The sequence below is a fragment of the Pelodiscus sinensis genome, chromosome 2 (genome assembly GCF_049634645.1).
Source record: "Pelodiscus sinensis isolate JC-2024 chromosome 2, ASM4963464v1, whole genome shotgun sequence".
In the NCBI taxonomy this organism is placed as follows: Eukaryota; Metazoa; Chordata; order Testudines; family Trionychidae; genus Pelodiscus; species Pelodiscus sinensis.
The window spans coordinates 203,331,528-203,344,278 of NC_134712.1; the positions used below are offsets into that span (position 1 = coordinate 203,331,528).

At 38.1% G+C, this 12,751-nt stretch overlaps 1 protein-coding gene and 1 long non-coding RNA gene across 6 annotated transcripts in view; one reads left to right on the forward strand and one right to left on the reverse strand.

Annotated features, from left to right (window-relative positions):
* Positions 1–4,608, reverse strand: part of LOC102445548 (uncharacterized) — a 23,153-nt gene extending 18,545 nt beyond the window's left edge. For 2 of the 4 annotated variants that reach the window (XR_012902018.1, XR_012902016.1), the window contains exon 1: positions 4,502–4,606. This is a non-coding gene — a long non-coding RNA (uncharacterized LOC102445548). Of the gene's footprint in view, positions 1–4,501 lie in introns of all 4 variants that reach the window. The other 2 variants (XR_003087194.2, XR_012902017.1) reach the window with 2 other exon arrangements.
* On the forward strand, positions 2,178–11,306 carry AGR2 (anterior gradient 2, protein disulphide isomerase family member). 2 transcript variants are annotated; one of them, XM_014581179.3, is made up of 8 exons: positions 2,178–2,324; positions 4,118–4,273; positions 4,627–4,690; positions 4,916–4,968; positions 5,268–5,341; positions 5,782–5,845; positions 9,606–9,689; positions 10,995–11,306. In XM_014581179.3, the coding sequence occupies exons 2-8, from the start codon at positions 4,126–4,128 to the stop codon at positions 11,042–11,044; spliced, it is 537 nt and encodes a 178-aa protein (XP_014436665.1). In that variant the 5' UTR covers positions 2,178–2,324; positions 4,118–4,125; the 3' UTR covers positions 11,045–11,306. The 2 variants fall into 2 exon arrangements, with proteins under 2 accessions (XP_014436665.1, NP_001273859.1); NM_001286930.1 differs by lacking the exon at positions 2,178–2,324 and having other exon boundaries at positions 4,126–4,273; positions 10,995–11,044.
* The last annotated feature ends 1,445 nt before the right edge of the window (positions 11,307–12,751 follow it).

Sequence of the window (12,751 nt, forward strand, 5' to 3'; positions counted from 1 at the left end):
ATGGCCTCATTTTATCTGCACACTTAAAAAGATTGTTTAGAAGAGTTACAAGGGAAAAAATTCAAAAAATACAAGGATGGCTATTTAACAATATGAAATAAATGAGCATGAAGCCCTTCACAATCAATGGAAGTGAAAGGACTTATCAAGTGATCAGGTTTTGCACCTGAAATGGTTAAATATAGTGTAACAAGCCTTTTAAGGTGAATAAAGGAAAGCCACCTGGACCACTGATAGGTTGTTCCAGTTTTTAATTAAACAATTCCTGCAGGACAGGGAATATAGTCACTGAGGTGGAGAAAGAGACCTGAGGTAGGCAATCTAGAATTTATAACCATAGTTCATGCTGTTGGCTCCAGTTTTACATCCTAAAGGCAGGAATTCCATGAAAAAATGGGCTAGAATGTCTCTCCTTAGTGACCAACAAGACAGCCTCAGGGAATTTTCCAGCTAGTCTCTCTTTGCACTGCTAGGAAGTAAAGTTGTTATTGGGAAATGTGGTCTCTTTTGGCAGTCATATTTGTGTTTGTAGGCTGCCACAGAGTCTGCTGGGAAATAGATGTGAGGATTAAAATGTTACTATAGGCTACTGGGTACAGTTTAGGGAAGAGATTTAGCAAACACACACTGAATTCACATTTGGAAAACCTAGATACTGACTGACATAAGGCTAGGATTTCAGAAATGGATGCCAAAAGTTAGGCTCCTAAAACCACATTTAAGTATCTGAAGAAATGACCTGATATTCAAATATGTTGAGCGCTCAGCGGCTACCATTGATTCTATGAGACTAATTTAAGACACCCATTTCTGGAAATCTTGGCTTAGAGGAGATTTCATACAGATATATGCTACAGTAGCCATCTGTAATATGTAGCCCTGCATGCTATGGGAAAAGCATAGAAGCAAAGCCCTCCCAGGTAAAACACTTCATTATATTACTACTCTCATCATTGCACTTGCTTACAATCAGTCTATGCATAAAGTTAGTATAATACACTGATGTGGGCTTAAAAAACCCTGATCTCCATGGATGTCTAGATTTCTTCTTTATCACACATCCAACATATAGTTCATAAAATTACATTTCTAATCCCATTGCTGAGCTATATAAATAAGTAATCTAATAATTACAGTCAAATGAGATAATCATTTTGTCTGTGCTCAGCCTTTTCCAAGTTACTTAAAGTGTTGGGAAAGCTAAAAATAAAAAGTGGTGTGTTAGGTTAAAGCAATATTTCCTGTTAAATACACCCTTTCGAAATATATTTAGAAATTGGTTTTTCATTAGTGGACACAAGAAAGCATAGTGAATTTGACATCTATCTCTAAGGGGTTTCATCTCCCTATTGAAACAGTACTAAACCTTCCCTACAAGAAATGGCTATTATTTTGGGTTCCTTAAAATACTCTGCATGATGGGGGTCTCAGATGCCATTGCATTGTAGTTTCAAAACATATTGCCCAGGACCCAAGTCCAGAACAATGTAAATTATTCAGTGCAAACAGCATGAGTGGCTGTCTTTCAGGCAAATGTGTCTATGCTTTTTCTAAATGTTGCCTTGTACTGCATGTATATTAAATATAAAATAATGGATTTTTATGGCATAAATTGCTTTGTTACATGGTACATGCATCAGAGATACATATTTAAAATATCAGGTTTTAAAAAGTGTTTGTTTTTAAGGTTCCCAAATACTGCAACAGTTTCCAGCATCTGTAGAGCTGCTAAGTAGAATAAGTTTAGTTGTAAATATTCCTATCTGATTTATGTTTAAAAGAAAAACTACAACAAAGAAAATCAGTGCTCTTAGACTACAGTGTGAACAGTAAATGATCACTTAATTCACAGTGATAGAAACCTGGAGTTCTGACTCTGAATCATCATTGTGACTTTCTTAAAGGAATAAAAGAACTGTGCTGCAGGCTAAAACTTCCATCCAATCACGCAAAGACAAATCAGCCTTCAGGCAAATCAGGAATCTTGATTTAGGCTTACCTGGACTTGGCTGTTTGCCCATATGTTAAAATACCTTTTAAAAATCACCCCAAAAGCCATGTAAGTATCTCTATGCTAAACCGTATTGTGCAAGAGCTAATTGGTATAAAAGGATGAAATTACTTGATTCAAAAATTAACCTGGATTGTAATTTTCTTTGAAAAAATAGGAAGTTTAGCTCACAGGGCGTAGTATTCAAATGCCTAGCTTGTGGGTGGAGTTGAGGTGTGCTAAGGTACATAAATAGGTGTTATGAGACTGTGCAGTTCACATTGAAACTTGGAAAACTTGCCCAGCTCCTCAGACGAGTGGGAGGGTAAACAAGGTAAGGCTATGAGCTCTTGCTTAGAAATGCACCTGATAGAATCTAGTGAGCTTTGGACTTGAGTTATTTGTTACTGTGGCAGGTAAGAAATGAAAAGGAAGAATGTGGCAAATTAAACTATACAGACTGCCATTGCAGGGACAGTGGAGTAATACAATCTCTTCAGTTAAAAGAATTAGAAACTTTATTTTTCCTCTATGAGATTATCATGGCAATCTCTAACTTTGTACTGATGATGCTTTAAGGAGCATGTTTGATGCTGGTTGGTTAATGCTTCCAATTCTGCATCAGCCAGCAAGCTGAGATTTCTGTGGTCTTTGACTTCCTGTTTGACCAGTCTCCCCAGCACCTTATTTTTAAAGCAATATTTTCTACATAGTAATCTAAATGGATCTCTAGAGTCTGTACTGAATCTCTACTGGGCTTTCTAATGAAAATTACTAGATTTCCTCCTCCCCCCAAAAGAGATTCTCCTGCCTCTAATCTAAACTGCAGCCTATTTTAAAAATAATCCTTGTTGCTTTTTCTATTCTGTGGAAGTCTGAGCAGAGTGACAGAGTCTGTTAAGCATTAGAGCTGCAATGGATGATTCACCAGGCATTCAAACTCTGTTCACCATAACCCCTCATGTGGTTTCTCCCATAGCTTTGGACAGAGCCAGTCTCATCTCACTTTAGCAACCTGCATTTAAAATATACCTGTTTAAGATTATGCATCCATTTTGTTTTTCCTGGGTATTCTGAGACATACCTATCTGTTTATCATAAATTGTTGTAGTTCTCCCTCTCCATACTATCCTAGCATTCATATGAAAATATACAGAGTAAATTTGAATCTCACAGAGTCAGAGTACTAACTTTTTCCCTGGTAGAAAGATCTTATTTAGAAGATCAAGGAACTTCTGATAAAACTTTCCAGGCTTCATCCTCACAGCCTGAGTAAGAATGAGAAGATTTCAGCAGAAAAGCATCCCTTAAACTGACAGGTTGCATTTCTAAACAAATCCTCACAGTTCTAAATGAAAGTATTATTTCAGAAGGTTGAATTATTGCAGTACTAGAAGTGGGAAGCATGATTTAATGGAAAAGCACAATATTAAAAATCTGTGTTCAAACTCAGAGACCCCGTAAGTAAGGAATACTGCCCCTTCTCTAGCTCAGTTTCTGTGACTGAAAAATGAGCTAATACTTCCCTTTCCCCACCACTCCAAACTGAGCTTCCTGATGTGGATGTTAGGAGATACCTTGTCTCTCCTGTTTATAAAATATTCATTACCACAGTAATTAGGTAAGTGGGGTAATATCTTTTATTGGACCAACTTATAACGTCTAAAACACTTAATATTTGCAAGGGCATTTAGAACATTAAATAACGCACTATAAAATTTATCCAGTTGTTGAATCTCATTTGTCTTATTGAATGAAGTCAATGTTTGTAAAGCCCAGATCAAGAAAACCCGAACTAGCGTCAGAGTATCTAGAATGACTCCACTGGGATGGGATTGGCATGGTTTGAGAGGCAACAGGTAGCTTTTTAAGATTTTGGTAGATGATAGATATATTTACCTTTAATAATTTGTTTGCTAAACAAACTTGACTACTTTTTCATTACATCCTTGCAAAATGTAAACTGGTAAGAATGGTTAATTCTAGCAGTGGCTCAGGCCTACTTTGTATTTATGACTTTGCTATTTATACAAGCACTACTCAGGTTCTGTACGATCTTGCTGAGCAATTTTCTAGTTGGCATTTTGAAGAACTGCCAACATTCTAAGGGTTAGTTGTCTTTTTCAGCACTAGCCATGGAGAAGACGGGTATATCTGTGTTCCTGCTGCTTGTTGCTGTCTCTTATACCCTGGCTAAAGACTTCACAGCTAAGAACGGTGCCAAAAGGGATACAAAAGAAGTACCTGAGACCAAACCAAAACTGCCTCAAACTCTCTCCAGAGGTAAAAAAAAGGTTCATTCTCCCAAGCCTAACTCTATCAATGTTTCACCCCTCCATGTCCTACCTTTAAATCTTGTTACACTTTTAAATAGCTCTCTGGTCTTCAGTCTCTTCTCTTACAGCTTTCTATATACACTATTCACATTATTATTTTTTTCTTGCCTCTTAAATTACGACCCCCATAGTTTTTCTCTCCAGAAGAGATTTAATCTTAATTCAGTTACAATACCTTTCTTGGCAGCATAGTCTCTCAAAGTTCTTCTTGGTCTCTCTATAACTAGGCTTGAAATATTAAACAATGGTCTCATTGCCAGTAACTTTTAAAGGTAATTGCTTTATGTCATTTTTCTTTAGGGTGGGGTGATAATCTTATCTGGACGCAGACTTATGAAGAAGCCTTGTTCAGAGCCAAGACGGGGTAAAACATTTTTTTTCTATCCTTGCCAAAGGTTTCGATGGCGCCATCTAGTGTAATTTGATTTACCTGATTCTTTTGGCATTAGGAAAAGAACTCTTGACAATCTTTAGAAATCTGTGCATCCGTTAATTGTCCTTCACAGTCTGAGTCGAACTCCCTCATCAGTACTGGATTTAAGGTTGTCAATTAGGAAAGGTTAAAATGAAGTGTCTTCTTCCATTTCAGCAACAAGCCACTGATGATTATCCACCATTTAGAGGACTGCCCACACAGTCAAGGTAACGTGACTTTGAACTTGTCTACCTTATGAACTCAAACACTTGCTCTGTACCTCAGTGACATACTCCACTTATTGCAGTAGAGCTCTCCGTGGCTATTAAGGTCCATCTGTATTATCAATCTGAAGGATCAGATTTGAATCTTGGAGAATAAGGGCACTAGAGAGCCTACCAATCATACCTGAATCATTTTCTATATCACTCCTTGGCAAATGTGTGTGTTTTTCTCTCCCTCTCTTTCCCATGGTTTGTATTTTATTTATTATTTATAACAACTGTTTGATATTTATTAATTGTAGCTCTGAAGAAAGTATTTGCTGAACACAAAGAAATACAGAAATTGGCCGAAAAGTTTGTTCTACTGAATCTTGTTGTAAGTTCTCCAGTTACATTTTATCAAAACTTATAATTTTAACTAGCTCAACTCATGACAGTGGCTGGAAGCAGTAAATACTTATCTGTTAACTATGACTTATTTGACTAAGGTAAATATTGTGAATCAGTTTAATCAGATATGACTAGAAATGTCTGGTGGTAGATTGGGATAGATTTAACAAATATATTACAAGAAGATATACACCACAATATAAAATATGTATTTAAATCAAATACTAATATTGTTAAATATGATATCTGCTGTTAAAACAATGTGGTTTTTTGGTTTGTGTGTTTCTCAAACTTTAAAACTTCAAGGTATATGTTAAGTTTGAAAGCCAAGAAATTATCAAGTAGAAATAAAATGTCCTGTTTGTGCTTTTTATGCAACATGGTCTGCAGCAATTTTGACTTATAGCCTTATCACTTTTGTTCCAGTATGAAACAACTGACAAACATCTTTCACCTGATGGCCAATATGTCCCTAGAATTATGTTCATAGGTGAGTACTGTCAGTTTTAATGACATAGTCTTCAAGGATGACATCCATTTGGAAGCTGGAGAGGCTGGGTCCCTCAGTGGGGAACCTTATGCATCATTAATTGGAGTTAACGCCAAAAAAACAGAATCTTTTGTTCCAGCAAAACAAAACTAATGTGACAAAAAAAACAAATAAACAAAAAACCACACCACACACACCAACCCCTGAATTAGGCAGGGGCATCTTTTTTGGGGGAGAGGCTTACAAAGTAATTGAGAAGAAATATTTCAGTCATGATGACTTGTGATGTGTGCTCTAAAATAGAGATGAGTACACCAATGAAAGCTTGAGCTCTTCATCTATGGATGAGGAAGAAGCAAGCTAATCTGAACACACTTTTTGGCCTGCACGTCACATACGACTTGAGGCATGTTTTTTCATATAGGTGTTCTTTTGTGTTTTGTTCCTTCTGCTTTGTCCTGAAGGTGAAATAGGCCTCTGGGATTGGCTCTGCTTTCAGATTTTCAATCTTGCCAGCTATGGGTGATATTGTAGAACTACTGAAGACATTTGGAGCTTGGACATTAACTTCAGTAGTGCCAGGATTTTTCCTTACAGATGTCTGTTTAAAACAGCATGGTATGTCTAGGATATCAATGCTCAGAACAGATTTAGAGATTGACCCCTTTCTTACTTCCCAAAGCTATTTCCGAACGCAAATGCTGACTGAACTTTTATCCTTTGAAACAAAATCTTGAGATCATAAAAGCAGCAATGATCCAAATGTTTAAGGGCCAGACTTTCAAAGCTAGATGTACTCATTCGTGTACATAATTAACGTCCACTAGTACCTGGCGAGCATATGTAGGTGTATAACCGGCCACATACAAACATCAAGCAGTGGTACAGGGACTGCTTGTGAATAGCTTTAACTATCTAGATTGTTAAATATGTAACTCATAATCAGAAAAGCATCACTAAAGTTATGGCTGTCTTTCACTCCTAAGTTTAGAAAAAGTGTAATTTAGTAATACTACTATAAAGGCAAAATACAATAAAAATCTGTCAGCAGGTTAGTAAATTTGAGAGAGAACTAGAGTTTTCTCTCATGAAGCTTTCATAAGACAGTGCCAATAGTGAGACCTCTATCACATTAATCTTTAGTCATCTCTTTTCTAAGGTGAATAGTCCATCTTTTAAATTTCTTCATATGGAAGTTTTTCCATACCACTAATAATTTTTGTTCCCCTTCTCTGTACTTTTTCAAATTCTAATATATACAGAATAATAGAGTTGGAAGAGACCTCAGAGGGTCATCAAGTCCAGCCCCCTGCCCAAGGCAGGACCAATCTCAACTAAATCAACCCAGCCAGAGCTTTGTCAAGCAGAGACTTAAAAACCTCTAGGGATAGAGATTCCACCACCTCCCTAGGTAACCCATTCCAGTGCTTCACCACCTTCCTAGTGAAATAGTTTTTCCTGATATCCAACCTGGACCTCTCCCACTGTAACTTGAGACCATTGCTCCTTGTTCTGCCATCCGTCACTACTGTGAACAGCCTTTCTCCATCCTCTTTGGAACCTCCCTTCAGGACGTTGAAGGCTGCTATCAAATTCTCCCTCACTCTACTCTTCTGCAGACTAAACAAATCCAAATCCCTCAGTCGCTCTTCATAGGTCATGTGCTCCAGCCCCCTAATCATCCCAGTTGCCTTCCGCTGGATCCTCTCCAATGAATCCACATCCTTTCTATAGTGTGGGGGCCCAGAACTGGACACAATACTCCAGATGTGGCCTCACCAGAGCTGAATAAAGGGGAATAATCACTTCTCTAGATCTGCTGACAATGGTCCTCCTCCTGCAACCTAATATGCCATAAGCCTTTTTGGCTACAAGGGCCCACTGTTGACTCATATCCAGCTTCTCATCCACTGTAATCCCCAGGTCCTTTTCTGCAAAACTGCTATTTAGCCAATTGGTCCCCAGCCTGTAACAATGCTTGGGATTCTTCTGTCCCAAGTGCAGGACTCTACACTTGTCCTTGTTGAACCTCATCAGATTTCTTTTGGCCCAATCCTCTAATCTGACTAGGTCACTCTGGACCCTATCCCTGCCCTTCAGTGTATCTACCTCTCCCCCAGCTTCATATATATTATTTGTGATGGAGAACCAAAACTGTACACAGTATTTGTGGTGGGGCATACAATGGATTTATACAATGGAATTATATTTTCTATCCTATTTACCTAATAGTCCCTAATATTCTGTTAACTTTTTTTAACACTGCTACACACTGAGCCGATGATTCCACAGCACTGTACATGGTGACTCCAGGATCATTCTTGAGCAGCAACAGATAATATAAACCTCCATCTTTTATATAGTTGGGATTATATTTTTCAACCAGCACTACTTGGCACTTATTGATTTTCTTGAGCCACTTTGCCTAATCACCAAATTTTATGAAGTCCCTTTGTAATTCTTGGTAGTCAGCTTTATACTCCACTATCTTAAACATTTTGTATCATTGGCAAACTTTGCCACCTTGCTATTTATCTCTTTTTTCCAGCTCACTGATGAATATGTTGAAGAGCACTGATCCATAGTACAGATCCTAGTGGGACCCCGCTATTTCTCTCTCTCCACTGTGAACATAGATTATTTATTCCTATCTTTTGTTTCTTATCCATGAAAGGACCTTCCCTATTATCTTATGATTGCCTACTTTACTTGGAAGCTTTCGGTGAAGGACCTTATTAAAGGCTTTCTGAAAATCTAAATACACTATAACCACTGGATCACCCTTGTCCACGTTTGTAAAACTCCCTCCATCAAAGCATTCTAGTAGCTTGATGGGGGCATGATTTCCCTTTGAAAAAGTTATAGTGACTCTTCCCCAACATATGATCATCTGTGTGTCCAATAATGAGTGTAGTTTCAACCATTTTGTCTGTACTGAAGTTAGGTTTACTGGCTTGTAATAGTCTGGCTCACCTCTGAAGGCATGTTTGAGGGGGGGTGTTTTAATTGGTGCTACATTATCTCTCTGTCAGTTATCTGGTGCAGAGACTGATTTAAATGATAGTTTACAAACCACAGTTAGTAGTTCTGTAATTTCATCTGAGTTTCTTCAGAACTCTTGGATGAATAGCGTTTGGTCCTGGTCCCTCACCACAAAAATATATATATTAGAACTGTTTAACTTATCAGTTTGTCCAAATGCTCCTCTATTGATACCTCAATATGAGATCGTTCCTCAGCTCTGTCACCTAAAAATAATGGCTCCCTTCACTGTGGTAAAGTTGAATGCAAAATATTTCTTTAGATTCTCTACAATGGCCTTATCTAACTTGAGTGCCCCTTTAGTACCACCATAACCCAGTGGTTCCACTGATTGTTTGGCAGACTTCCTGCTTCTGATATACAGCCTCTCCCAGAGTTACGAACGAGTTACGGACCAAACACTTGGCCGTAACTCGATCAGTTTGTAACTCGGACCCCACTGAGTTACACGCGACCGCGCTGTTCGTAAGTGCGGGTCGCGTTCGTAACTCAGGGACTGCCTTTATGACAGCTCCATGGGAGCTCTGGTTGTAAGCGCGAACAGTCGTAACTCGACCGTTCGCAACTCGGGGAGCAGCTCTACTCCAGTTTTTGTCTCTTCTTGTTGCTCTTCAGATTCTTTTTTGGCCTGCCTAGTTATACTACTTATATGAATATTGTAAATTGCTATTTGAAAATTAGTAATTTCTTCCATTGCTTTTTTCTGTCCCCTTTCCAGATCCTTCCCTGACAGTTAGAGCAGATATTACTGGAAGATACTCAAACCGTCTCTATGCATATGAACCTTCAGATATTTCATTGTGTAAGTATTAAATTTCCTAACAGAAGCTTAAGTATCAGAGGGTTAGCTGTATTAGTCTGAATCTACAAGAGCAATGAGAAGTCCTGTGGCACCTTATAGACTACCAGATATATCGGAGCATAAGATTTTGAGGGCAAAGACCCACTTCATCAGATGTAACAATCTTACGAAGTGGGTCTTTGCCCACAAAAGCTTAAGCTCCTACACTTCAGTTAGTCTATAAGGTGCCACAGAACTCCTTGCCGCTTTTACAGTACTTCTTGTCGTTCTAACAGAAGCTTGCACATTCATTTGAGAACAGATGAATGTCTTCTCAAAGACCAGTGAGACATGCTTGATCTGTTTTACATAATATTGTTTGAAACATGATTTAATTGCCAGACATAACTATGTTCTTTATGACCTCTTGCCTATTTAGGGTAGCATTCATACACCCTTACACTCAGTTGTGCCTTATTGTATGAATAATGTCAAGGGAAATCAATAGGCTCACTAACATGGTGAAGGTGCCAGAATCAGGCTCATGAAAATGACATCTCATTTTTTCTATAGTTTATATATATCTCCCTCTATATATAAAACATTTTTTTTCCATACGACACACTGACATCATCAGGCTCTCTGGATGCAAAAGAAGAGAGAGAGATAGGGGCTGGCAAGCATAGCAAGCAGTGGGCACAACCCCCTAGTATATTTGTTTGTATGTACGTATGTATGTACCTACCTACCTATATAAAGAGAGCAGCTCTGACAGGAAATTAAAATTCTTTCCTTTTCATTCACCCTCACAGACCAATAGTATGGTTCTGGAGCACTCAAATTCCATCTGTTTCAAAGGAAGATAATGCATTTTTGTAAGAAATTGCATAATTCATCAGCATTCATTTTTACATAAGTTGAATATTGGTGTTTTAAGAGCCTTTGGGGACTACAGTATGAGTTCTATTAAAGTTAGTGGAAGTAATTAGTAACTTGCAGCAGAAAGGGAACCCAAGATTGTAATGGAAATTCAGCAAATATGGAGTGGAGAGGATGTGGGTGGGGGAGAGAGTAGATTGTGTGGAATGACTGGACTCTCCTACCTTCTCTTTTGGAAATGATATTTTGCAGAATCTATAATTTTAAACATGGTCAGGACTGTTTATAAGTTTTGGGAAAGACTGAAAAATGGATGAAGAATTCGTACAATAAGGGAGCCTGGGTCAACAGTCTCTTTAGTAGTAATAGCACTTTCCCTAAAGTATTTTCAGTCATTGACAGTTTATAACTGCACAAACCTAACAGCTCTGAATGTTTCATTTCTAGTGTATTCAAATATGCAGAAAGCTCTGAAATTGCTGAAGACTGAATTATAAGGGAGGAAAAACCCACGTGTAGCCAAGATATCTGATCTTCCCTCTCTGCTCATGGGCATTAGTGAAGACTTTAGGTTGATTTTAGAAATGAATAGTACTGTTTTATGTGCATAACTAACTGTATGGTTTTATGTTAACACTTTTGTACGGGGTGGGATTTTAAGTACTTCTTGCTTTTTAAAAAAAAGCATACAGGAGAACACTGTATATTTCAACTGTAAACCATATTTTAAAAAATAAACATGCATTAAGGTGTCTACAATGTATGGTGTCTTATTTTACGTGGCCTTACTCAATGTATTCAAATAGTTGTCCAACATTAACAAAAGCAAGCCTATTTTTTGTAAGATGCTGGAAAAGAGATTATAACTTCCTCACTGTAACATCCAGATGTTAAAACTGATGGACTTCAGATTGTCTTGAAACATAGGGAAGGCTTCTTGGTCTCTATAGTTTTAAGTCAGCTAAGATTCCTCAGGTTCTTGTTGAGTATTTTCTAGGGGTGGTTTTTTTTTTTTTTAAGTGTACTGCAAGGATAGGGAAGAACAGAAGCAGCTAGCAATTCTGATTTGACCACCTCTCACAAATTCTAAGGAAGTTATAGTAAGATGTCTAACACAGCAAGACAATCACTTGATATTATTTGCAATAGCTTCATAGTACATTTAGTTCATAATACTAAACCAGAAATTCCTTAAAGTTCAAAAATAGTAACATGTACAATTTACCTCTTTCCAGAAGTTGTATATTGACTTTTTTCAGTTTAGTAAGAGGAACACCAGTCTGAACTTGGAGCTATGTCAGTACAACTATGAATTCTAGTTAATGTTATGAAAATTATTGTTTTATGGAACACCTGTATGTATTGTTGCTCACAAGACTTCAAGGCTATGTCTAGACTGGCAAGTTTTTCCACAAAAGCAGCTGCTTTTGCGGAAAAACTTGCCAGCTGTCTACACTGGCCTCTTGAATTTCCGCAAGAACACTGACTTCCTACTGTCTGAAATCAATACTTCTTGAGGAAAAACTATGCTGCTCCCATTCGGGCAAAAGTCCTTTTGTGCAAAAGGGCCAGTGTAGACAGCTCAGATTTGTTTTGCGCAAAAAAGCCCCGATCACAAAAATGGCGATCGGGGCTTTTTTGCGCAAAAGCACGTCTAGATTGGCCATGGATGCTTTTGCGCAAAAGTGCTTTTGCAGAAAAGCATCCATGCCAATCTAGACGCTCTTTTCTGCAAATGCTTTAAACGGAAAACTTTTCTGTTAAAAGCATTTGCGGAAAATCATGCCAGTCTAGATGTAGCCCAAGTGTATATCTCCCAGTCTAGGTACAATAGAGCCATGTTAACCTTAACTCTACTTTGACCAAACAGTAGAGCTATGTCTACACTATGAACCTCTTGCGGAAGAGAAAATGCAAGTGGGGTGCTCATTTGCATATGTCATGCTCTCATTTGCATTTCCTCTTCCTTTCCCTTTTGTGCAAGAGGTTTGAGCAAAAAAGTGCTGTGTAGATGGCGCTTTTTTGCACAAAAACCCCCTTTTACACAAGCCGTTCTTCCTCATTTTGTCTACACAGCGCTTTTTTGCGCAAAAACCTCTTGTACAAAAGGGAAAAGAAGAGGAAACACAAATGAGAGCACGACGTATGCAAACGAGCACTCCATTTGCATTTGCTCTGTCGCAAGAGGCTCATAGTGTAGACGT

Excerpts from the sequence above, each read along its gene's own strand:
- AGR2 (XM_014581179.3), top strand. The coding sequence starts at position 4,126 with ATGGAGAAGACGGGTATATCTGTGTTCCTGCTGCTTGTTGCTGTCTCT. Across the intron at positions 5,342-5,781 it reads TTGTTCTACTGAATCTTGTT|TATGAAACAACTGACAAACA; the intron begins GTAAGTTCTCCA and ends CTTTTGTTCCAG. Across the intron at positions 9,690-10,994 it reads ACCTTCAGATATTTCATTGT|TGTATTCAAATATGCAGAAA; the intron begins GTAAGTATTAAA and ends TTTCATTTCTAG.